At 53.3% G+C, this 25,996-nt stretch overlaps 2 protein-coding genes across 3 annotated transcripts in view; one reads left to right on the forward strand and one right to left on the reverse strand.

The window, feature by feature from the left end:
- The window catches only part of SETDB1 (SET domain bifurcated histone lysine methyltransferase 1), a 37,754-nt gene extending 21,030 nt beyond the window's left edge, over nucleotides 1–16,724 (forward strand). For both annotated transcript variants that reach the window (XM_056120253.1, XM_056120968.1), the window contains exons 12-21: nucleotides 897–1,589; nucleotides 1,949–2,065; nucleotides 8,647–8,816; nucleotides 12,087–12,700; nucleotides 14,047–14,075; nucleotides 14,172–14,304; nucleotides 14,750–14,915; nucleotides 15,562–15,773; nucleotides 16,033–16,121; nucleotides 16,212–16,724. In XM_056120253.1, coding sequence (XP_055976228.1) covers nucleotides 897–1,589; nucleotides 1,949–2,065; nucleotides 8,647–8,816; nucleotides 12,087–12,700; nucleotides 14,047–14,075; nucleotides 14,172–14,304; nucleotides 14,750–14,915; nucleotides 15,562–15,773; nucleotides 16,033–16,121; nucleotides 16,212–16,329 — 2,341 coding nt within the window. In that variant the 3' untranslated portion in view covers nucleotides 16,330–16,724. The remainder of the gene's footprint in view (nucleotides 1–896; nucleotides 1,590–1,948; nucleotides 2,066–8,646; nucleotides 8,817–12,086; nucleotides 12,701–14,046; nucleotides 14,076–14,171; nucleotides 14,305–14,749; nucleotides 14,916–15,561; nucleotides 15,774–16,032; nucleotides 16,122–16,211) is intronic.
- Nucleotides 16,725–17,091: 367 nt separating this feature from the next.
- On the reverse strand, nucleotides 17,092–25,562 carry CERS2 (ceramide synthase 2). Its single transcript, XM_056110085.1, has 11 exons — nucleotides 25,410–25,562; nucleotides 20,799–20,972; nucleotides 20,342–20,459; nucleotides 20,096–20,214; nucleotides 19,928–19,985; nucleotides 19,301–19,351; nucleotides 19,099–19,191; nucleotides 18,873–19,001; nucleotides 18,419–18,525; nucleotides 18,192–18,345; nucleotides 17,092–18,034 (listed from the first exon to the last, which is right to left on the reverse strand). The coding sequence occupies exons 2-11, from the start codon at nucleotides 20,969–20,971 to the stop codon at nucleotides 17,897–17,899; spliced, it is 1,140 nt and encodes a 379-aa protein (XP_055966060.1). The 5' UTR covers nucleotide 20,972; nucleotides 25,410–25,562; the 3' UTR covers nucleotides 17,092–17,896.
- Nucleotides 25,563–25,996: the final 434 nt, after the last annotated feature.

Below are 25,996 nucleotides of genomic sequence, written 5' to 3' on the forward strand. Positions count from 1 at the left end.
GTCCTTAAGTTGACATAACATTGACTGCACTGATTCTTTCTTGTTGTTGTTGTTGTTTTGGGTTTTTTATTTTTATTTTATTTTTATTAGTGAAACACCATGAGGTACAGTTGTAGACTTACAAATTTTTGTGCTTGGGTTTCAATTATACAATGATCAAATACCCATCCCTCTACCAGTGCCCATTTCCCACCACCATGGATCTCAGTATCCCTCCCACCCCATCCCCCCATCCCACGCTGCCTCTGTGGCAGGGCATTCCCTTTTGTTCTCTCTCTCCTTTTGGGTGTTGTGGAGGAGACATGTTTGTTCCCTTGTACCACTTGGTTCCCTGAACGTTGCCCTGTGTGAACGCTGAAAAAAAAACAACTTGGCCTTAAATGTGGTATCATCATCGGTACATTAGAAAGGAGACACTGTAGCTTCTTATCAGGGAATTTAGTAAATGCATTTATAAAACACATCAAAGAATAAAAAGTACTGGTAGAAGACTGGACTCCTTTAATTCATAGGCAGAACTTTTTTTTCTTTCTTGATTTTGGGCCACACCTGGCAATACTGAGGGGTGGCTCTGTGCTCCTAGTGTCACTCCTAGTGGTGCTCAGAAGACCATATAGGGTGCTGGGTCAGCTGCATGCAAGGCAGATGCCCTTCCCCCCTACCTAGACCTATACTGTCGCTCTAGCCCCAATAAAAAAATTTGAAGAAACTTGAAATTTTATCTGTCCGTGATAATAGCCGCGGCATTTCTGTCAAGGTTTGGTAAGGCAAGGGAAGATTTGTTGCGTTTAGCTTCAAGATCACAGCTATTTGAGCAGTCAGAGAAGTGACTTCACGGATGTTTAGAACAGAAACCCTGTTGTTTTCATATCTGAACTCTTGCCTCTTACTTGCAGGTCACCTATAGGCACGACTGCTACCCCAGTACCTCCAGTGCCTCTAGTATCTCTAGCACCTCCGGCACCTACCACATCTCCAGCACCTCCAGCACCTGGAGGCCCCCCAGGGCTCCCTGCACCCCCAGCCTTCCATGGTATGCTGGAACGGGCACCATCAGAGCCCTCCTACCGTGCCCCCATGGAGAAGCTTTTCTACTTACCTCATGTTTGCAGTTACACTTGTCTGTCTCGAATCAGACCTATGAGAAGTGAGCAGTACCGAGGGAAGAACCCCCTCCTAGTCCCGCTGCTGTATGACTTCCGGCGGATGACAGCCCGCCGCCGAGTGAACCGCAAAATGGGCTTTCATGTCATCTACAAGACCCCGTGTGGTCTCTGCCTCCGGACAATGCAGGAGATCGAGCGCTACCTTTTTGAGACAGGCTGTGACTTTCTCTTCTTGGAGATGTTTTGTCTGGATCCCTATGTTCTCGTGGACCGGAAGTTTCAGCCCTATAAACCTTTTTACTATATTCTGGACATTACTTATGGGAAAGAAGATGTTCCTCTATCCTGTGTCAATGAGATTGACACAACCCCCCCGCCCCAAGTGGCCTACAGCAAGGAGCGAATCCCTGGCAAGGGCGTTTTCATTAATACCGGCCCCGAGTTTCTGGTTGGCTGTGACTGCAAAGATGGGTGCCGGGACAAGTGAGTTGGGGAATTGCTTCCTCTGCCTCCAGCTACTAGGGTTTGCCCTTCCTGTCATTCACCTCATAGCTGTACTCCTTTCCCCCTGTCCCTTCCAACTCCTTCCTCAGCTACACCTCGCTCTTAGGCTTTGAGGTGGAGATGCTGGGATCTGGTTCACCTCCATTGTTTCCTCTCATTCTCATTTCCCTTGGCTGCCATCTAGCATGCTTCCGGTTGCCACTTGGTTTAATTTTGTCTCATCTCTTTCTCACTATCATATTCTTAACTTTGTCTTTTCAGTTTGTGACATATGAAAATTTCAGTTTTAAAACAGAAGGCAATTTCCCATCTTTAACTCTTTCTTCCTCGTCTCACAGGTCCAAGTGTGCCTGCCACCAGTTAACTATTCAGGCTACCGCGTGCACACCAGGGGGCCAAGTCAACCCCAACTCTGGTTACCAGTATAAGAGACTGGAAGAGTGTCTGCCGACAGGGTAAGTCCTGGGAAAAGTTGAACATCTCAAAGACTGAAGAGTACTCTCTTGTGTTCCTGTACTTGTGGGAGAAACTGAACCAAAAAGAGAGTGAACAAATACAATCACAGTAGTAGTTTAAATCCTATTTGCTAAATTTCCAGCACATATTTCTTGCCAACTTTCCTGAAATAAAGACATAGAGGGGCTAGAGCAATAACACAGCAGGTAGGGTGTTTGCCTTCCACACGACCAACCCCGGTTCGATTCCCAGCATCCCATATGGTTCCCTGAGCACTGCCAGGAGTGGTTCCTGAGTGCAAAGCCAGTAGTAACCCCTGAGTATCACCAGGTGTTACCCAAAAAGAGGAGAAAAAAAAAGACATAGAATGATAGGTCTAGCAGATTTCTATAATAGTGAGATACATGTGAGCCAGAGATGGTATAAGGATTTGGCCGGCAAGTTGTTTAAGCACAAACCTGGTTCAAATTTTGGCACCACATACAATTCTCCAGGTACCACTGTGGGCGGCCCCTGAACACAGACCCAGGAATAGCCCTGAGGACAGTCACCAGATGTAGTCCCCAACCAAAGTTACCTTGATCTCATAGCTGTATGAATGTCTGTCATAAAAGGTCAGTAGTTTACTCTGGCAAATGAGATCTGTACAGAGAAGTGGGCAGAGCTTTGTAAGTGAAAATAGGAACTATAATCAAATACATGGTGTGTTAAGTTGTTAGAGATTTTTAAGTGAATAATGTGATCTGACTTTTGAAGGTTGCTTCCGTCAGTGCTTAAGGCAGCAAAAGTAGAATTTGGAAGACTTAAGTACTGAAATACAGGTGAGAGTTGGTGGTTGCTGGGACTTGTATTAGAGTGGAGGAGGCATTAGACAGGGAAGATTGATTTGAGGGACTGGAGAGATAGCACAGCAGGTACGAGTTTGCCTTGCACACGGCCAACCCGGGTTTGATTCTCAACACCCCATGTGGTGGGATGATTCTCAGCATCCCCAAACACTGCCAGGAGTGATTCCTGAATGCATGAGCCAAGAGTAACCCCTGTGCATCTCTGGGTGTGACCCAAAAAGAAAAAAAAGAAAGATTGATTTGAGGTGTATTTGGAGGTACAGCTACAGAACCGGATAGATTGTGAAATGGAAGAAGAGTCAGGTACGCTTGTTGAATGCCCTGTTTTTGACTAAGTCGATATTAGTCTTTTTACTGAGTTAGAGTGTTTACAATCTAAGGAAAGTGCAGCTTCTTATGGGGGCATGTTAAGTTCCAGATGCCTATTAGACAGCCTGAATGGGAATGTCAGGAGGACACAGAATCAATCACCAGCAGTGCAGAAGTGGTCACTAGAGCCTGAGGGAGTTCACCTAGAGAAATGTTGATAGTAGATAGAGAAGGGACCCTATAAATTCAGGGCCCCCAAAGTTAGAGATGGTGGTGGAGCCAGCTGGGAAGACTGAGGATTTGTCAAGAGAAAGAAGCCAGGGAAGTGGCAGGGACTAAAGAGAACAGTGAAAGGACGGTCATAGCATGTCTTTGTTAGATGTGAATCTCTTGAACTTGAGCCCAGTGCCCAAGATACAGAATTGTGGGTCCAGAGAAATAGGACAGTGGGGAGGGGCTAGCCTTGCACACAGCCAACCCGGGTTGGATTCCAGCATCATATCGATCCCTGAACACTGCCAGGAGTAAATTCTGACTCTGTCAGGAGTGACCCGCACACTGCCCATTGTGGCCCCAAACCCAAAAGATAAAATACATAATTGACAGTAAATGGAGGAAGAGAGGAAAAAAGCACCAATGACATTCAGAAATTTCCCATCACCAAAGTAACTGGGTTTCCAAATTGAAAGGGCTACTAAGGTCCCAGCTTTATGATGAAAACAGGCCCCTGCTGAGACACTTGGCAAAGTGATCACGTGTTCATGCAAGGGAAAACACCTAAAAGCTGCTTTGTTTTGATTTTGGACCACACCCAGTAGTACTCAGGGCTCATTTTTATCTGCACTTGGGTCACTTCTGACAGTGCTCTCGGGACCATAGAAAGTGCCAGAGATGGAACCCAGGTCAACTACATGCAAGAGAGACATCTTGACTCTTGTCCTCTCTCTCTACACCCCTCGCTCCCCCAAGACTCTTTTTTTTTTTTTCCTTTTGCTTTTTGGGTCACAACTGGCAATGCACAGGAGTTACTCCTGGCTCTGCACTCAGGAGTACTGGCGGAGCTCAGGGGACCATATGGGATGCTGGGAATCGAACCCGATCGGCCTCGTGCAAGGCAAACGCCCTACCCGCTGTGCTATCTCTCCGGCCCCTCCCCCAAGATTCTTAACAGAAGAAAAGAAGAAAGTAACTTCAGGGACTGGAGAGAAAGTACAGTGGGGAGGACTCCAGCCTTGCACGCAGCATGTCCAAGTTCAGTCCTCAGCACCCTGTATGGTCCCTAGAGCCGCTCCTCCAGTGGTGATTCCCGAGTGAATTCCAGAGCCAGGAGTAAACCCTAAGCACCACCAGGTGTAGTCCCAAAAGAAAATTACTTCGGCCTTCTGAAAATGATCTTAGGTGGCAATTGAGAGGTCTATTCAGAATTCCAGGGAAGATTATTTCTTTTCGTTTGTTTTGGGGTGATACTGAACAGTGCTCAGGAGCTTCTCCAGGTTATGTTCCCAGAGGTCACTTCTGTGATGCTCAGAGATAAGACTCAAAGCATGTGAGCAAGTACCTAGCCCTCTGAGCCACCTCTCTGACCAGTAAGAACTTACTTCTAACTAGAGTTTTAGTTCAAGCTGTCACTTAAGCGTTAAGTGATAAAATTAATATTTTTGACACGAAATGCCTTGGTTTCCTATTATTTTCCCTTCTCTGTACATTACTGGAAATGTTTACCAAAATAAAGGCCGGATAGTGTGCAGACAGGAACCCTAGCAATGATAACGCAGTGCTGTGCTGGGGGCCTCTGGCTGAGCAGTGAGAGCAGGCAGTGTGACGGCAGGTCCTCTGGCCCCCAGCAAAGCTCCAGAGGTGTCTCCATCTTTTCAGAAGAGATTGAAACTTTTGGGGGACTCGGAGTTTGGTACTGATGCACATAGAAAACTGAGGAAAGGCCCTAAAGAGACAACAGATCGAGCACATGCTTTGCAAACCAGAGGTCTCCCTTTGATCCCCAGAACCCAGCAAGCACCCCTCTCCCCAACACAGACAGAGGTGGTAGAGAAACAGAAAAAGAAGTGAGGTCAGGAATGGAGCTCTAGAGTAGAGCACTTGCCTTGCACATGTGAGGCCCCAAGTTTGACATCCAGCAGTGCATGAGCATGCCTTCCCCCACACAGGCGAGAGGTACTTGAGCACGTGAGTGGGGCCCAAAAACAACCACAAAAGCAAGGAGTTGGGAGTCACTGCTGGGGAGACAGCTCATAGCCATGAGCCAGGCTCCATCACTGCTTATAGAGCAGCTACAAAGAGGTCCTGGGATGTGACTTAGTGGTAAAGCTCATGTCTTACTCTGGTTTGAATCGTACTTTGCCCTGGTTCAATCCCCAGTACCACAAAAACTGTTACATGAAAGTCTTTTCCAATTAGGCCAGAGCAGTAGCACAGCGGGCTGGAGCGATAGCACAGCAGGTAGGGCGTTTGCCTTGCACGCAGCCAACATGGCCAACCCGAGTTCAATTCCTCCACCCCTCTCGGAGAGCCCGGCAAGCTACTGAGAGTGTCTCGCCCACACGGAAAAGCCTAGCAAGCTCCCCGTGGTGTATTCGATATGCCAAACACAGTAACAAGTCTCACAATGGAGACCTTACTGGGCCCGCTCGAGCAAATCGATGAACAACAGGAGGACAGTGACAGTGGCAGTAGCACAGCAGGTAGGGCACTTGCCTTGCACACAAGCCAGCCTGCGTTCAATCCCCAGGACCCCAGATGAGAGTGATCTTGCAGAGTCAGGAGTAAGCTCTGAGCACTGCCAGGTGTGACCAAAAAACATATTAAGCTTTCTTACTGCATTTTGGATTGCAGACTCTTAATTGTGTTGAGTCATAAAAGACACTATTCCAAGACACTATTCCACTTTCTTATCTCTTCCTTCAAAACTGTTCCGACACAACCCACGCATTTCCTAGATCTGTTTCACCATGCTTTTGCTACCTACTTTCCTTGGAAACCTCTCTCCATACTGTTCCTTTACCCTGGCATTCCACTGCTTTTGTATCGCTATTTAACCTTGAGAGCTTGGTTTTAATCTCACTTCACAGAGAGAGACCTCCCCTGACAACTTTATCTATTTATTTTTGCTTTTTGGGTCACACCACACAATGCTCAGGGATTGCTCTGGCTCTGCACTCAGAAGTTACTTGTGATGGTGCTTGGGGGACCATATGGAATGCCGGGTATTGGACCCATGACGGACACGGGCAAGGTTAACGCCCCACTCACTGTACTATCACTCTGGCCCACCTCCCAATAACTTGAAAACAAAGTCATTTCCAGTCCCTAGATTTTCTCTAGCCACGCTTTTGTCTCCTTTAGCGCACTTGTAACACTTCCATTCATTTGGTGACTCATTTTGTTCTGTCTTTTCTGTTGGACTCTGTGGGGAAGGGGATCTCATCTGTCTTGTGGCTATTGATTGTGCGACAGGAGCCTTACCCTGTGACTGAAATGTAGTAACTGCTGAAACCTACATACTTTGTTGAATGAATGAATAAGTATAGCTGTTACTCTGTAAGTTTTGTATAATAGTAATAAGACTGTGGCCTCTGCCCTTCCAAGCTTATTCTAGTTTTTTTGTTTTTTGTTACGTGTTTTCTTTGTCCCTTCCTTTGTTCTGTCATCGTTGCTGTGTCCAGGATTTGCACACGCTCACCAGGTGTCGCACTCCTGCCCGTGATGCTCTCACCATCTTCATTTGTGCTGCGCTTACACACCTGGCTTTGTGCCAGAGATCAAACATGGCTGTAGCACCAGAGATTCCAGACAGCAGTTCTGCAGGGACTGAGCTAGGTACTTAGGATGCAGCAACGCGGATCCATCTCACGGCCTCATACTTGACAGGCAGGCACTTTAGCTGCTAAGCATACCCTGGGCTCAAACTGCTCTTTTACCAGCTGTCAGCAGAGGGATGTGATGACTAGCACTCTTCAGCCCAGAGGACTTCTAGGGACCCATTTTGCTATTTCTTTGTTCAGGCAGAAATTCATTGACGGGCTGGAGTGATAGCACAGCGGGTAGGGTGTTTGCCTTGCATGTTGCCGAGGCAGGTTCAATTCCATCTCATATAGTCCCCCAAGCATCACCAGGAGTGATTTCTGAGTGCGGAGCCAGGAGTAACCCTTGAGCATTGCTGGGTGTGATGCCACCCCCCCACCCACCCACCCTCACTCCTACCCCTCAAAAAAAAAAGCACCCTGGATGCTGAAGAGATACTGAGACTTTGCTGGTAGGCACTTCCCTTGCATGTGGCCAGACCAGGTTGAATCCCCGGGTCACCAGGAGTAATTCCTCAGCACAGCCATTTGTGGCCCAACACCAAAAAAGAAAAGAAAAGCCAGAGAGATGGCACAGTCATTAGGGCTTTTGCTTGGCACATGGCCAACATGGATTCAATCCCCAGCATCCCATATGGTCCCCTGAGCACAGCCAGGTGTGGCACAAGAACAAAAAGAACAAAAGAATTGAACTGTTTTTGCAGTAGTTTCATTTTTCACTAGTGTTAATACATTTAATAGCACTGTGTTGATGTTTATATTTGGAATAGGAATAATTTGATTATCATGTATAACTATAAAATGAATGCCTTTAATATTGATGTTTCCTAGATTATTCTGATCAGTTTATTTTTAAAATAAAGAAAAATAATTGTTAGGGCCCAGAGAGATAGCTCAGTGGATTGTTTATGAGCTTTACATGCAAGGTGCCTGGGTTCAATTTCCAGCATTGCATGGTCCCTCGAGCATTTGAGCCAGGAGTAGCCCTGAATACCACCTGGGTGTGGGCCGAAAACCAAACAAAGAGAGAGTAAAAACCAACTTTGTCAAGAAGGAAGTCCATGAACTAGAGTACCACTTTATCTCCTGTCTCTATTCCTTTTTACTTTTGGATAGGGCCCAACCCCCACAGCGCAGGGGGTTCTGTGAGAGGTAGCCGTGTGGTGCTGGGGACTGAGCTCAGGGCAGATCGCATGCTGGAGCTTTTCAAAGTGTCCACACCAAGTTTGCTGGGCATTTCTCTTCGACATCCTGGTATCCACTGTCAGTAACCATAGTACTGGGGCTAGAGCAATAGTGCATAGTACAGTGAAGAGGGCATAGTACTGCCTTGAGCTCAGCTGGCCTGGGTTCCATCCTTGGCACCACAATGATCCCCTGAGCACAGAGCCAGGAGTAAGCCCTGAGCATAATCGGGTGTGACCCAGATCAAGTAAAGTAAACATAGTACTATATGCATCCGAATAAATCACCCTTCCTCCTGAATTATTTCCTTTCTATCCGTCTTCTTGCTTAGATCGTTGTTTAACTGTTACTGTAGGAAAAATCTTGACAGTTATGTGGATCTAACAAATAAACACCGTTAATGTCATCTTAACCTCACAGAGTTTATGAGTGCAACAAACGCTGCAGTTGTGACCCAAACATGTGCACGAACCGGTTGGTGCAGCATGGGCTACAGGTTCGCCTCCAGCTATTCAAGACGCAGAACAAGGGCTGGGGCATCCGCTGCTTGGACGATATCGCCAAAGGCTCTTTTGTCTGCATTTATGCAGGTGGGTACTGAAATGGGGGAAGGGTTGCTTTCTCCGTCTGACGCAAGTTGAGCAGGAAATGCTTGAGAGGCTGAAGAGAGTTCATCCAGTCAGGCACTTTGCTTGCGCTCTGGCTGACCCAGGTTCGATCCTCAGCATCACATGTGGTCCCCTGAGCACAGAACCGGGGGACCCCAAAACAAAATTGAAAGTGGAGGGCTGGAGCAAGAGCAGTGGGTAGGGCATTTGCCTTGCATGCAGCCGATTCGGGTTTGATTCCCAGCATCCCATATGGTCCTAAGTACAAAGCCAGGAGTATCACCAGGTATGACCCAAAAAGGAAAAGAAGTAAATAAAAATAAAAGTGAATGAACTGTCAATTTGGAGTACTGTAGCACTGTCCTCCCATTGTTCATTGATTTGTTCAAGCAGCCCCAGTAACGTCTCCATTGTGAGACTTGTTACTGTGTTTGGCATATCGAATACATCATGGGTCAGGCTTTTCCATGCAGGCGAAATACTCTCAGTAGCTTGCCAGGCTCTCTGAGAGGGGTGGAGGAATCGAACCCGGCTTGGTTGGGCCAGCGGCTTGCAAGGCAAACGCCCTACCGCTGTGCTATCACTCCAGCCCAGTTTGGAGTACAAAAAGACTAAAAAATTTCTTTATAAAGAACAAGAGATGCCTGTCAGATGGAAGAGGAAGGGACAGATTTGCTTATGAGGCCAAGAATAAAAAGGGGGGCTGGAGCGATGGTACAACGGGTAGGGCATTTGCCTTGCATGAGGTCAACCCAGGTTCAATCCCCAGCATCCCATCTGATACCCCAAGCATCACCAGTAGTAAATCCTGAGTGCCAAGCCAAGAGTAACCCCTGTGCATCGCCTGGTGTGACCCAAAAAGCAAAAAAATGAAAAGGGGGCTGGAGCGATTGTACAGTGGGTAGGGCCTTGCACGCGACTGACCCAGGTAGAGAACTGGAGAGACAGGACAGGGTTAGCAGACTGTACAACTGATTCCAGCTCTGCCTGGGCATTCCATGCTCTCCCCACCCCAGCTTAGAGCTTATCACCAAAGTAATCACTGTCACTGTCACTGTCCTCCATTGGAGACTTTGTTGTTACTGTGTTTGGCATATCGAATACATCACGGGTAGCTTGCCAGACTGCCGTGCGGGCACGATACTCTCGGTAGCTTGCCGGGCTCTCCGAGAGGGGCGGAGGAATTGAACTCGGGTCATCCATGTTGGCCGCGTGCAAGGCAAACGCCCTGCCGCTGTGCTGTCGCTCCAGTCCATCACCAAAGTAATAATGAAAAGAAATGACAACATGTAAATGAAGGATGACACTTCCAAGCAAAGATGTGATGACATGATAGCAGAGCCCACTGTGCACCACCCTCTCATCACTACCCTGCCACTCCAGGAATCTGAAGCTTCACCAAGAATTCTCTTAGGTGAACAGAGAAAAAGAAGGCAGAAAGGACAAGAAAATATTGAAAATATTCCCCTAAAATGCACTAATTAAACTAATGTTACCTCGGAAAATTTTCAAACATTGTTAAATTTAAGAAAGGCAAAGCCAGGAGCAGAACTGTAGTACACTGGGCAGGGCAACTCCCCTTGCATGTGACAGATCTGGGTACAATCCCAATCCCCACCAGAAGTGTTCCCTAAAGCACTGCAGCTGAGGATGCTCAAAATCAAAAAAAAAAAAAACGAAAGAATGATGGGGCCAGCCCAGTAGTTCTGCAGGTAGGCTGTTTGCCTTGCACACGGCCAGCCCAGTTCCATTGTGAGCATATGAGCACCTGAGCATTGCCAGGTGTGGTCCCGCCAGCAGCCTCCCCACCTCCACCCTCCCAAAAAATGGCAGGGCCAGAGAGGTAATAGAGCCGATAGATCATTTACTTTGGATCAATCCGGGCTCAATTCTCTGCACCCTATATGGTTCCCCAGTCACTGCCAGGGCATTGCCAGGTATGGCCCCAAAACAAAACTAAAGGAAAAAATTTTTGTTTGTTTGTTTGTTTGTTTTTATTATTTATTGAATCACCATGAGAGCAGTTACAAAGCTTTTGGGTTTAAGTCTCGGTCATACAATGAAACACCCGTCCCTTCACCGTACCCATTTTCCACCACCAAAACCCCCAGTATATCCCCATCTCACACCCTCCCCCTACCTGTGGAGCAGACCATTTCCACATTACTCTCTCTACTTTAATTACATTCAATATTTTGACACCAGACCCACCATTATTATTTGGGATTTTACCCCAACAGTCAGATCTGCCGAAAAGGCAGCAGTAGGCAATTTGTTTTCTGGTGCTGGCTATAAATAACATGATTTTGGAATTCTGAAATTTTAGCAATTAAATCTGGAGGGATTTCTGGCAAAACCTGCTGGGTTCTGAGATTTATTCTTGAATCTCTGAGATCATGGCCGTTAAGCAGCTTGATCAGGAGCCAGAGAGGCAGTTAGTGGCTGTTGACTCAGGGTCTTGTTGGGGCAGGGAGGAAAGGGCTGGCTCCACCCCCATCCTCTGAGGCCCCACGTGTCTTGTCACTGCGGGCCCAAACCTGACTTGCCAGTGGCCTCTGGAGGATGGTGGTCACCGAGCCACCAAGGGGGAGCAAGCCAAGGCACGAAACCTATTCCCACCTGGGTTGGCCCGGCACCAGTAACCTACTGCGGGGACCAGACGCATTTCTGCCAAAACCCTTTGGGTTCCAAGATTTGTTTCTGAGTCTCTGGGATCATGGCCATTAAGCAGTTCCATCAGGAACCAGAGAGGCCATGCCTACAATTATATAGCTGAGCCGGAAGTGGTTTGTGGGTGTGTCTCCCACATACCTAACTTTTGGCTGTTTACTTTCTTGGTAAACTTTGCCCTAAGTTTTTGGAGTCTGGCCAAAGGCACAGCAGCAATTTTGGGGTATCTGGAAGTCTGAAGGCGCCATCAGGCTGCTGATGCACTCGCCTCACAGGCACAGATTGACCTGCTGGCGGGACCATACCCCTAAGGAAAAAAATTTTTTTAATGATAGCTGGAACTGTGAAGATAGTACAGAAGGCAGGGTGCTTGCCTCTGCACACTGCTTATCTGGATTGGGCACCCCAAATGGTCCCCAAATTTTGCCAGGAGTGAGTCCTAAGCATTGCTGGTGTGGCCTAGAAACCTCTCTGTGTTGTCAGAGTTAAGACTCAACAGAGCAAACCAGAGGGTGCTGTTGTGAGATCCTTATTTCTGAAAAGATATTCATAACCCTAGAAGACCGTTGCTTTTCATTCTAGGCAAAATCCTGACAGACGACTTTGCAGACAAGGAGGGCCTGGAAATGGGCGACGAGTATTTTGCTAATCTGGACCATATCGAAAGCGTCGAAAACTTCAAGGAAGGCTATGAGAGTGACGCTCCCTGCTCCTCGGACAGCAGTGGGGTTGACTTAAAGGACCAGGAGGATGGCAATAGTGGCACTGAGGAGCCCGATGAGTCCAATGACGATAGCTCAGATGACAACTTCTGTAAGGATGAGGACTTCAGCACCAGCTCAGTGTGGCGCAGCTATGCCACCCGGCGCCAGACCCGTGGCCAGAAGGAGAATGGGTCATCTGAGTCGGCACCCAAGGACTCTCGTCCCCCAGACCTTGGACCCCCACATATTCCTGTTCCTTCCTCAATGCCTTCAGGGGGCTGCAATCCACCTTCTTCTGAAGAGACTCCCAAGAACAAGGTGGCCTCATGGCTGAGCTGCAACAGTGTCAGTGAGAGCGGCTTCACCGAGTCTGATAGCCGCTCATCCTTCAAGACAGGTGAGGTGGGGGCAGGCAGGGCGGAGCCTGAAAAGTCTTCCACCTCGGAACTGGCCCTCAAGGAGGAGGGCGACACCAAGCAACCCAAGAAAGAGGTGAGCAGCTGCCACGCCACGCCACGCTTCATGCCACATCATCGTGACTCTTCACGTGCTTACTATCTTCACATACTTAATTCACTCGAATGCACCTAGTATTTGGTAAAAGAACCAAATTTGGGGCTGGAGCAATAGCACAGCCGGTAGGGCGTTTGCCTTGCACGCGGCCTACCGGGTTCAATTCCCAGCACCCCATATGGTCCCCCAAGCACCGACAGGAGTGATTTCTGAGTGCAGAGCCAGGAGTAACCCCTGAGCATCGGCTGAGTGTGACCCAACAAAGAAAAGGGAAAATAAAAAGGACCAAATTTGGTGGGACTGGAATGATAGTACCGCAGGGAGGATGCTGGTCTTACAGCTGACCCTGGTTCGATCCCCAGCACCCCATATGATTTAAGCACCACTAGGAGTGATTCCTGAGCATACCTGAGTGTGGTCTAAAAAATACTGATTTTTAAAAACTCGTTTTTGTTTCGGGGCCACACCTAGCAGTGCTCAGGGCTTACTCCTGGCTCTCCTCTCAGGAAGTACTCCTTGAAATACTCAAGAGACCATATGGGACACCTGAGATTGAACCCGAGTTGGCTGTATAATTGGGTTGGGGGGTGGCACAGCTGGCAGTGCTGACAACGCTCAGGAGCGTTACTCCTGGCTCTGCACTCAAGAATCACTCCTGGTGGGCTTGAGGGACCCAAGTGGGATGCTAGGGATTGAACTCCGGTCAGCCGCATACAAAGCAAACATGCCGCCCACTGTGCTATGTCTTTAGTTAAAAAAAAGAAAATGGGGGTTGGGGCTATAGAGCAAGCCCTGGAAAGAAGCATAGCAAGGTGTGGCCCCAACACACTCCTCAAAAGTTTGTGCAGGGAGTGGGGGCACTGGGCTGAACTACTCTGGCGCAAGGACCAAACTCTTAAAACCAGCCTGGTGGGGATGGTAGTGGGGGTGGGGCAGCATCTGATTGATTCTTGAGCAAAGGATTAGAGGTTTGGTGGGTTTGGTTTGTTTTCCTTAGTCATTTCAGTTTTATCATTGCTACTGTTGAATCAGTATTCAGTGTATTTTAATAATGTTGAACCCTTGGTCCTTGTAAGATTCCTTGAGCATATCATGCCCTGTCACTGGGTAAGGTTAAAGATCTCTTCCTGGGAACGACAGGGGATTGTATTTGGCTGCTGCTAAGTCACAGGGTGATGCCTGCGTGTACTTCACATTCGATAGCGCACTTCTCGCCAGTTATGTCTTAGGAGGTCATTTGAAGTGAATCTGAGAGCTGCATTCGCTACCTAATGACCTTGAAGTCTGTTTGAAACATTGAACCCTTCACTTACTCTCTTTCCTAGGACCCGGATGACCGGAACAAGATGTCTTTGTAAGTGTCTGTTTCTTACCCCTTGGGCCTACCAAAAAAGAAAAAAAAAAAAACTAAGACAGTAATCTGGACCCCTTCCATTCCTTCTCCCTGCAGAGGCCCTGAAAGCTCGCGGAACTATGGCTATAACGCTTCTCCCATGAAGACTGAAGAGCTGCGCCGCCCGCCCAGCAAAACAAGCGCGCATCAGAGCCGTAGGCTCCTGGCCTCCACACAGTCCAACCCTGATGTGAGTGGCCGCCTTTTCAAACGGTTTCAGCAGATCGCTTTTTTTTTTTTTTTTTTTTTTTTTTTGGTAGTTTTACTTATTTGGAGGGGGCAGGTTGGCATAGCTGGTAGTGCTCGGGGCTTTCTCCTGGCTCTGTACTTGGGCTCACAGGACCCGGGTCAGCTGTGTGAAAGTCAAACACTTTAGCACCTTCACTCTCTCTGGCCCTGGGTGAACTGCTTCAGTCAGAGTCCTGAGTAAAATGTTCCTTTCATCTCCAAAGTCTCAAGACTCAGCATAGTAGTCACCTTTGGGCTTCTCTTTGCTTCTCTGGCCTCGCTTCCTTCATCCAGCATCTAGTATTTTGCTTCCTCCGGCCCAGCCCCCTCCCACCTGACCATAGGTGAGAGCAGGGCCGTGATCATCTGCTGCCTTCTCTCATCCTTTCTACTTCCCCCTTCCTCAGGATGTCCTGACACTTTCCAGCAGCACAGAGAGTGAGGGGGAAAGTGGGACCAGCCGAAAGCCCAATGCTGGCCAGACCTCAGCCACTGCAGTGGACAGCGATGAGATCCAGACCATCTCCTCTGGCTCAGAAGGGGACGACTTTGAGGACAAGAAGAACATGTCTGGTAGCCTGGCACTAGTTTGTGGGAAATAGGTGGGAACAGTAGGAGAAGTAGGATAGGGTATTTCGGCGGGGAGGTGCGGGCGGGGCCGTCCCCTAGCGATGCTCGGGAGTTACTCCTGGAAGTACTCCCTGCGGACTTGGGGAATTGACCTGCGGGTGGAACCCAGGTTGGCCTCAGGCAAAGCAGTCACCCTTACCACCCCAGATCCTGGATGGGAGGTTTTTAAGGCTGATGAAAGAAGTAGGGCAGAGGGCCGTGGTGCAGCTCAGAGGTGGAACGCTCGGGGCAGGGAAAGGAGTAGGAGCTGAAGCCTGCTGGCTGACCCGCAGTGAGACATCCTCTTCAAGTCCCCAGCTGCTCATCTTTTAGCTCCCCTCAGTTCATGTACAAAACACATCTAATACTGTTGGAAAAATCTTTCCAAACCTTTTGTTTCAGGGGTCACACCTGACAGTGCTCAGGGGCGCATGCAGGGTGCTGGGGATCAAACTTGGGTCAGCCGTGTGCAAGGAAGTACCCCACTGTTCTTCCTCTCTGGCCTCAGAATCCCTCACTGGCCCTGCACTGCAGTGAGTGGGGTGGGAATGGGAGAATGCCCGCTCCTCTTTATCCTGACTCCACTGTTCCTTATCTCTGCACCGGCCAGGTCCAGCAAAGCGCCAGGTGGCGGTGAAATCAACCCGGGGCTTCGCTCTGAAATCCACCCATGGAATTGCCATTAAGTCGACTAACATGGCGTCTGCGGAGAAAGGCGAGAGCGCGCCGGTCCGCAAGAACACGCGCCAGTTCTACGATGGCGAGGAGTCTTGCTACATCATCGACGCCAAGCTGGAAGGCAACCTGGGCCGCTATCTCAACGTGAGACCCCTTTCCTCGCCGCCCAGTGCCGAGTTCTCCCATGGGCCTCAGATTTTTCGTTCTTGTGGGCACAACTGTATAAACCCACATTTTCTTTCTTGAAGCGTTTGATCTCAAAGGATCTCAAAGAGGGAGCTTTCTTTCCAAACCTCTGCTGAGATGGGAAGATCAGATGACATTGTTTTTCTTCCACTTCTCAGTCCCCACGGCCAGATTCTGTTTCCCTGGTTCTTACTCAGACCTGCTCTTAACTCCACAGCATAGCTGCAGCCCCAACCTGTTTGTCCAGAATGTCTTCGTGGATACTCACGACCTGCGCTTCCCCTGGGTGGCCTTCTTCGCCAGCAAGTAAGAGGGCATGGGACGGCGGGAGGGGCATGGTTGCTGCTCGGGGTCCCGGCGCCCTGCCTTCACACCCACCCTCTTCTTCCTCCCTAGGAGAATCCGGGCCGGGACGGAACTCACTTGGGACTATAACTACGAGGTGGGCAGTGTGGAGGGAAAGGAGCTGCTGTGCTGCTGCGGGGCCATCGAGTGCAGAGGGCGGCTGCTGTAGGACCTGCCCCGGCCCCCCGCGCTCTTTCCTCAGGAACTGGGGCTCCCAGGCCGTTGACCTAGACCCCCACCCCCTCCGGGTCTCCGGTCAAGCTCCGTGCCCACCTCCAGCAGCTAGAAATGGGAGTTGTGGAGTGGGAGACCCCTTCCAATGTGGTGCTAGCAGGCAGGGTCCTGCCTCCACCTGCAGACACGGCAGGTGGGCAATGGCTAGCTGCCGACCCTGCCGGCCCCTCAGCCCTCCTGCTGCTCATCTCGGCGCCCCCATCCACCCCAGTCTCGCGTACTCGCACTTCTTGAGAATGAGGGCTGTGTATTCACCACCCCTGGTTTGTATTGTTTCTTGAAACCTTACACAAGACGTTAAAACAAAGACTGATGTGACTTTGGCTTCTCTCCCTGGGTTGCCCTCCTCTGCTTCGGGGAGATCTGCCCATCCCCAGCTCCCCACACCCTGCTTATTTCACCCCAGGGGGGGAACTTCCTTACCCCAGATCTTCTGCCTTTACTCCTTTCCCTGCAACGGGGCTAGGGGAGATGGCTCCGAGGACTGGGGCACAGCCTTGGGATGTACAGGGCCCCAGATTGACCCCCAGCACCCCAGCGGATGGCTCCTGGGCCATATGGAATATGGCCTAGAAACACACACACACACACACCCCAAAAAGAAAGATACCACAGGGCTGTGAGAAAGGTATGAGGAAGACTTAGTTTATTAGTTCATCTCCCTTTTCAATTCCTAATAGTCGCAGACACTTATTGCCATGTTTTAATCTTTAATATATTTTAATTTTTTTTTTAAAAAAAGACATTGACAGTACATTTTGGTCTGAAGTGGTCCCTCTGCCAAATGCCAGGTGCTAGCTGTAATTCTGGCTTGAAAACACAAACCCCAACTGTTTAAATAAATAAAATCAGAACTAGTTGCCTCTCTACTCCAAACCAGCAAGCCCTGGGAAAGTGGCCAGGGAAAGCGGGCAGTAAGTTACGGGCTCGCGGTCCCGCGAGGTTGGCAGAGGAGCGGGTTGAGCTCCCCGCTATTTGGCAGAGGTTGGGAAGGGTCGCGCACACCTTCCTCCCTTGGTTCATTTGCAGCTAAGGAGGGAAATGTTAAAGTCAGCTCAGTTTGGGGCTGCTTAGAAACATGAGCCTTGGTCCAGCTTTGGCAGAATGGGGCCCCCGGATGGGACAGTAAGGCCTGGCCATAGCTCTGGAGTCCCCAAGTCGAAGGCAGACAGCTAGGGCCAAATTTTGAATAAGGAATGTGAGTTGGAAGCCCCCACCCCGGAGGTGGGAAAAGGGCTCTAAAGCAACAAAGAACACCTTGACAAGGAAAGCGAGACACACTCTCCCGCAGGATCGAGCCGGCTGCCCCTCCTGGGGTGGGGAGGGGGTGCGGGGTAGCTGGCTACATTTGGGTTTAAAGGCAACTGGGTGACGGAGGCAGGGCTGGGGCAGGCAACTCTCCCCTGGGTTTCTGCTTTCTCCTTCCTCCCCAGAAGTTGGGGGCCCTCGGGGGACGGTGGGGAGACCGTGGCCTTCTGCCGGAATGAGGGACACAGAATCCTTCAGTCCTTCTTGCGATGGTGGTTCAGGACAGGGTGGCCATTGGCTAGAGGCTGGCTCTTCGCCCCTCCCCCGGCAGCAGGCTCCTCCCCTTCCGAGCTTTCTGTCTCTTCCCGGTCACTGCGTTCATCTTCTACCAGCTGTCCAGAGGGCAGAGCAGCGTTAGCACCTGTCCCAAAACCCGAGCCCCACCTCTGCTCTGCCTTGCCCAATGCACAGGGGCTTGTGGCAGCAGTCACTCGAGGGTGCTGCGTGTGAGCGTGGCGGAACCCCACGAACTCGGCACGGCGCCTTTACCTTTCCAGTTAGGAACTTGTGGGCCATGCGCAAAATGAGGTAGGCCCAGAAGATATGCAGCAGCTGTAACACTCCTAACATGGCGTTGAAGAAGTAATAGCCAAAGAAGGCAGGGTAGAGGTCCAGCGGGTACACCAGCGTGCAGTGCATGATCCTGGGGAGGGGAGGGGAGCAGGGTCAACACAGAGGGGTCACAGGGGAGGTCGTGGGGCCTCCCCCGTACTCACCAGAAGGGCAGGATGACCAGGCGCGTGATGATGAAGACAACAGCGAAGACGATGAAGATGTTGTTGCAAGTATTCTTCCATCCCGCGTAGTTAAACATCTTGGCTGACTGCAGGGATGGGCCCCACCATCATCAGCAACACTGACCCTCCCACACCCATCACCAGAGGGGGTCTCTGTCCCCACCTGCTTGGGCCCGGGTATGCCAGCCACCACCACTGGGAAAAAAGGGCTGGGGAGATGGAACGCGAGCTTTCCAAGTGCAGGCCCCAGAGTCCCAGTACCGCTGGGCATGACCCACAAAAAAATCTAGGGTAGACAAGAGGATGACTGCATGCTGGGAGCCCAGACTACCCCCAGCACCGTAAGGCAGCCCCAGCTGTGCCCCCCGCAGAAAAAGGCAACCAGAAAACCTCAAGGGTCTGCAGGTGTGATGGAGTGAGCGGGAAGCCTGACCTCGAGCAGGTAGTCGGAGGAGTCATGCAGAGCCATGATGAGGGTGCCCGCGCGGATGTAATTGGCAAACCAGGAGAAGCTGATGAGGATGATGGTGGCCACGTGGTGGATGACCTGCTCCTTAAAGTCCTGCAAAAGAGAATGGGAAACTCCCATTCTTCACCCCTCCCAAGGTGGCGAAGCTCTTCACCCGGGGACCATCTGGGCCAGGGCACACCCTGCCTACCTTTCTCTTCACATCGGAAGCAATGCTGAAGAGGAGGGACCAGTAGAAAGAGAGCTCGATCATGTAGTACCAGTACTGCGAAGGGATGGTAGTCTGCGGGGAGGAGCGGGCAGATGGAGCACTCCAGGACTCACCTCTGGGGAAAGAGGAGGATCCTGCTCCCCGGTGACTCCCCACCTGCGGAGTTGGCCGCATGTCATACCTGGATAGGGTAGCCCTCCCAGACTTTCTTCAAGTCATAGAACCAGGGTTTCTGCAGAGAGATGTTGAGAGTGAGAGGAGGGATCTGGAGCCATAGGACAGCGGGGAGAACACTCACCTTGCACACAGCTGACCCAGGTTCGATCCCAACACCCAGTAGCCCCCCGCCGCCACCAGTCTCTGTGAGGAATGATCCCTGAGCACAGAGCAGAGAAGTACTGTGCACCACCAGGTGTGACCCGCAAAAAAAAAAGGGGGGGATCGTAATATTTTTTTTCTTTTTGGGTCACATCCAGTCAATGCTTGGGTTACTCCTGGCTCTGCACTCAGGAATCACTCCTGGCGGTGCTCAGGGGACCATATGGGATGCTGGGAATCGAACCTGGGTCGGCCGTATGCAAGGCAAACGCCCTACCTGCTGTGCTATTGCTCCAGCACCTTACTTTTTTTTTTTTTTTTTGGTTTGTTTTGAGGCTCAGGAATCATTCCTGGTGGGCCTTGGGGAATCATGGGTTGCAGGGTTCAAACCTTGGTTGACCACACGCAAGGCAAGCATCCTAACGGATCCTAATTCTATATGGCCTTAACTTCACCAGCACACAGCTCCCCTGCCTGAAGCCCAACTCACGTCCATGATGACAAACATGCCGGCGACGAAAGCAATCAGGTAAAATGTGAATCTCCAGCTGCGAAGGAGAAGGGGCAGGAGAGTGGCGTGGCCGCCCACAGCCCTGGGCCCCACCTAGTCCTGCTCAGTGTAGGCCCGCCCAGCAGGGCAGCCACCCCGCACCCGTACCTGGCTTCTCGGAATTTCTTCAGAAGACTGGGCCGGTCCTGATTGCGGCGGCGACGGAACCAGCGCTCTACCTGACGGCATGAGAGCCCACTCTGCCGGGACAGGAGGTCCACCTCCACCTGGGGTGAGACAGAGCTCTGCCTGCGCGCCCCACACACAGTACAGCCCTAACAGCACCCCTCCATCCCTGCCACCAGCCCTTCGGCTGCCTCTCTGAACCGGGACCAGGGAGCACCCAGCGCCTACCTGTGTGGGCTGCTTGCCACTGGTCAGGTAGAAGTGCTCCAAAGTCGGGTTGGGAGACGCCCGCAACCGAGTTTTCTCCTTGACATTTAGGAGGGCAGCCAGTGGCGTAGCCACGTAACTGAGGAAGGGAAAGGAGAGAGGCGTCAGCTCCCCGGAGGCACCTCTGTCTCCTGTCACCCCTTCACTGGTAGGGGAAAGGCCAGACAATCTTGTTCTGGGCCTCAGTTTCCCAGCAGTGCCCTCAGATCGCCCAGTGTGTGACAAAGCTGCCTGTGTTCAGTGACCAGGAAGGAGGGGTAGAGGTTCTCACAATTGCAGGGAAAGGCCTGGGGATGCCCCCAGCAGAGAGGACAGTGCCACCTTCAGTGGGGGACAGGAGGCACACCAGGGGCCCGGACTCTAAACAGCCAAAGATTTGAAGGCTGATGAAGGCACAGGGGAGGTGGTTAACACTCACAGCTCAAAGAAGTAGCGGACGATGAGGAAGAGCAAGGCTAGGGGTAGTGTGATGTAGAGGTCGGAGGCTTTGGCGTAGACGCGGCCCTCTCGGTCTTCTAGATCGGCCCAGGTTAAGTTCACGGGCAGCCACAGCCGTTCCCACCAGAAGTAGTCATACAGGGTCTGGAGCATCCTGGGAAGGGGAGGGGCCAGTCACAGGCATCAGCGCTATGCCATACAAGACAGGAGAACACGGTCCCCACTGAACAGGCGCAGGGCCCTACCCAAGCCTTGGTTCTGGATCCAGCCACATACCTCGGACAGACCAGCTCCCACCATTCTCACAGAGCCCCAAGAACTGCAGGCGGGGCCCAACACCCCATGTGGGCAGCAGGTCGCCAGCGAAAATGAAGAGTTCATAGTAAAGCAGCATTACAGTCCCAGAAGAGCTACACGATCAATGACAGACCAACACACAAGGCTCGGGGCCAGAGAAAGTGGAATGGCAGCACTTGCCCTGCACGCTGCCAACCCACTTTTTTTTTTCTTTTTGGGTCACACCCCCGGCGATGCACAGGGGTCACTCCTGGCTCTGCACTCAGGAATCATCCCTGGCGGTGCTCAGGGGACCATATGGGATGTTGGGAATTGAACCTGGGTCGGCCGCGTGCAAGGCAAACGCCCTCCCCGCTGTGCTCCAGCCCCTGCCAACCCACGTTTGATCCCCGCACCCTGTCCATCAGGAATGATCCTGAATGCAGAGCCAGGAATAAGCCCTGAACACCACTGGGTGTGGCCCGAAACCCAGAATCAAACCAAGAAAAAAAGATTAACATCCTACACAAAATAGTCCCATCCAAGAGTCCCGTTCAGGACAGAAGAACACTCTCTTCAACCTCTTCAGAAAGTCAAGCACCCGAGGATGGTACAACAGGGCCAGGGTGGGGAGGAGGGGCCTCTTACAGACACATATGGCCCCCTTAGCCCTGAGCACAGGTGTGGCCAGAACTAAAAACAGTTTGGGGCTGGAGCGATAGTACAGCGGGTAGGGCGTTTGCCTTGCATGCGCCTGACCCGGGTTTGATTCCCAGCATCCTACATGGGAGTTGAGTTACTCCCCTGAGCACCACCAGGAGTAATCCCTGTGCATCACCGGATGTGACTCAAAAAGGAAAAAATGGGGGAGGTAAGACAGCCATCAGACTTCTGGTGTAATTAGGAGTGATTTTTTGTTTGGGGGCCACAAGAAACAGCTTACTCCTGGATCTGCACTCAGGAATCACGCATGGTGGGCTCAGGGTACCCTATGAGATGCCAGAGATCAAACCCAGGTCTGGTACAAGCACCCTGCCTGCTATATTATTGCTCCGGGCACTAGAGTGATTTTTCAGGCTTTTGGGACGCACTGGCAGTGCTCAGGGGTTACTTATGGCTCTGCACTCAGGAATCATTCCTGGCCAGCTCAGGGGACCATATAGGATGCTGGGGGTCGAACCAGGGTCAGCTTTGTACAAGGCAAACGTCCACCCACTGTACTATCTCTCCAGCCCCTGGAGTGATTTCTTACTAACGTTCATCCAGTGAACTAAATTCTAGGGGGGTGGTTGGTCTGGTAGCATGTCCTGAAGAGCCACCGAGAGAAGAGCCGTGTGGTGACAAGGAGCTGGCCTGCCCAAGGGGGAGTTCTGCTGGGAGCTGAGAGGAGCAGCAAGATGGTCCCACGGGGGTGGGGGCCACACCTCACCTGCACTCTGCCTGAGCAGTGGCCATGAGCACCCACAATCACCCTGCAGGGGGAACGCGGGGCTGGCTTCAGGCCAGGTCGGGCCGGAGCAGGGGTGAGACGTGCCCGGAAGTCCCCTCCAGCTGCTCCCCGGCAGCCCCACCCCCAGCCGGAGCCTTGAGCCTTGCGAAACCCTCAGCCTGTCACGGGTCCTTATTCCAGCTCGAGGACTTTACCCTCTTGTCCTCATCCTTGTCTCAGTGCTGATGAAATCAGAGGTCAGTCCTGACAAAGGGGCTCAGCGCTCCGGGCTCCCACACACACATTCCAGGTCTCGCTCCTCAAGGGCGCGGCCCCAGCCCCCTCAGCTCAGCCAGAAGAACCAGAAGAAAGACTGAATCCGCCAGAGGAGCAGGGAACTGGACGAGCAGGACACGTCAAGCAGCCCCCCCCAGAACCACCACCCAGACAGTTAAAGGAAAGTTGCAGGAATGGGGTCGGGCCAGAGCGAAAGCACAGTGGGGAAAGCCTTGCACCCAGCACCCCACTGGGCCCCCCTGAGTGCCACCAGGAGTGATTCCTGAGCACCGCTGGATATGGCCCAAAAACTAAGTGGAAGTCGAAGCGGCAGAAGACCTAAACGCTAGCGCGTCAGTCCTGTCCTTTCTACTCATCCTGACCGGGCCCAGGACCCAGCCCCGCAGCCACGGCGGGCTAAGAGACTGCCCATGCGGCCACCCCTCCCCACCCTGCTCACGGGAGTTTCTCGTGGAGGAATCTGGGGGCCGAGGGAGTCGAAGGCTGGCAGGGGTCCTGAATGTGCCTGTTTTCTCCCCGAAAGGTGAGGTGCTAAGGCAGCTCGGCCCACAGGCCATGGGGGCCACCCACTGAGGGAAGAGCTCGGGGAGAGGAAGACTCGCAGGGTTCCGGGGTCCCGAGGCTGCCTGTCCTTCCAAGGCGCAGGAGAGGAGACCGCTTCAAGCCTCAGCCCTCTCCTAGAAGGGGCTTTTCTGGGCCTCGCCCCACACAGAGCCCAGGGGTGGCAGCCCAACGGCTCGTGGACACCAACTGGCCAGGCCCAGCCAGGGCTCCTCAGAACAAATGCTGGGGCGTGAAATGGGGCCGCACCGGGCCCGGGGAGACTGCCCTGCTCCTCTGCACCCTGGTGCCCTCAAGAACAATGACTTGATTTTCTGGTGGTGAAAAATCACAACGACTGATATTTTTTCCACTCGCAGAAGCCACTCCCACACCACAGCACCACACACGCAAACAATGGGGCTTGTGTGGTGCATGAGCAGAGGCACCTGCCTCAGACACTCAGGGAGGCTGGAGAGGGGCCAGGGGCAGGGATTTATTTCACAGGCATCGGGTTACACACACCCCCAATACCCCCGCGCCCACAGGGGCCCAGACCCTTCTGTGGAGGGAAAGGGACAGAGGGTCGGGGGGCATGCAGAGAGCTGGACAGGCCTAAGGGGAAACTGGGCTGGAGGGATTCTTACACCCTGGCATTCCCGTGACCCTCAGCCTGGAGGCTGCACTGAGAAACGGGTGGAGAGGGTAAACACTGGAGGGTCCCACAGGCACGAGATTTCTGCTGCAGAGACTACAGAAAAGCAGCAGGGGGCCAGAGAGGTGGCCTAGTGGGTAGGCACTCGCGTTGCTCACGGCCTACCCAGATTTGATCCGTTGCTCACGGCCTACCCAGATTTGATCCCTGCACGCGAGGTTTTTCGGAGCATCGCTGGGTGTGGCACAAAAGAAAAACAAAAAAGAAAACAAGTAGAAAAAGACCTGATTGAGAACTCTGTCAGGCAATGCTGGTTGCCTGAGAGCAAGGGTGCCTGCCACACAGAGGGACGAGGCGCTTGAAATGCAGAGAGACCACAAAGCTGGACAGTCCCTAGGGGCAGGTGGGCATCACAGAGAGGACGCAGCTCTGGCCGGGGCGGAAAAAGGGGGGAACCTGGCCAGAGGCCCTGGTGAGGGGTGGGGGAAAGGCGGGGGCGGGTGGGGGGCAGGGTTAGGCAGGAGCCTCCTCCGGGAAGCTTCTGCAGGTTATTGTCCAAGCGACGCGGATCCTGGGATGGGCGCTGCAGACCCTGGAGACGCGGCTCTCAGCCCCTCGCCCTCCCAGACCCCGGCCCCCCTGGATTCCGCCGGGGCCAAACACCCCCCACCCCAGAGCCGACGTCCTGGGGGTCTTGCACGTCCAGACCTGGGCCGGGGGCCTCCGAGCATGCAGCCGACAGGTGAGCGGACACGAGCCGAGCGCCCGGCGCTGGGAGAAGCCCCCACCCGGGTGAGAGGCGGCCGCACACCTGCAATTAACCTTCCTGCCAGAAGGCCTCGGGTCACTAATTAGCAAGTTGGGACCCAGAAAACCAGTTCCGCCAGCGGCCTCCCCCACACCCGCGCACACACACACACACACACACCCCATAACGGTCCCGGCGTGGGTCTGGGGGCCGCGGCCCGCTCCTTCCTGCTTCCCGGGCGGCACAGGGACGCGCCGCGCCCTCGGGGCGGGCCGGGCGACCCCGGGCCGCGGGACCCCCGCCCAAAGGGGCCGGGGCCGAGGGCGCCGCCCGGCCCGGGGTCTCGCCCGGGCCGTGCCAGGCGCGGGGCGTCCCGCGCGCGACTCCCCGAGCCCCCGCGCCCGACCAAGGGCCGCGCCGCGCCCCGTCCGGCTCCGACCTGTTGCCCGATCGCGCCCCGGGGCCGCGGGGGCCGCGGGCGCCCGCCCCCAGGTCCGGCCCGGCCTCCCGTTCGCCGCCATCGCGCGGGGCCCGATCCGATCGGGCGCCCGGCCCGGCCCGGCCCGCGCCGTCCCCCGGCCCGCGCCCCCCGCGCGCGCCCCCCGCGCCCGCCCCCGCGCGCCCGCGGGGCCCGGGGCGCACTCACGCGGCGTTGGTGGCGGCGCGGGCCGGGCCGGGCCGCTGCTCCGAGTCCGGCGCCGAGCTGGGCCCCCCGCAGGCTCCGGCCTCTCCTCCCCCTTCCGCCCGCCGGGCCCGCGCCGCCTCCTTCCTCCTCCTCCCGGCCCGGCCGCCAGCCCGCAGCGCCGCCCCGGACCCCGCGGGACGCGCCGCGCCGCCCCGGAACCCGGCCCGAGAGGGGCGCTCGGCCGCGGATCCGCGCCGCCGGCCCCCGGGGCCGAGCCCGCCACCCGCGGGACGCCCCGCGCCACCCAAGGGCCCCGGGACGCTCCCCGGGGCGCGCCGGCCGCCCCCGGTTCCGAAAGGGCCACCCCCGGCCCGGCTGGCTGGCAGGGGCGCCTTTCCGGCCTCCACCCGCTCATCGGCGAGGGGATTCGGGGTTCAGAGCCGGAGGGAGAGGGTCCCGCGCCGCGCGGACCCCGGGATCTAACCAGGGAGTCGCCCCTCGGGCCCCTGGGTGTGGCCCGGGGGACCGAGAGAAAGGGGGGAAGTCAGCACGAAAATGGACTTTTCTCCTGGTCTGACACGAAGAAGATGCAACGTGGACGTTCTGAA

Source organism: Sorex fumeus, unplaced genomic scaffold (genome assembly GCF_029834395.1).
Source record: "Sorex fumeus unplaced genomic scaffold, SorFum_2.1 ptg000001l, whole genome shotgun sequence".
NCBI lineage: Eukaryota > Metazoa > Chordata > Mammalia > Eulipotyphla > Soricidae > Sorex > Sorex fumeus.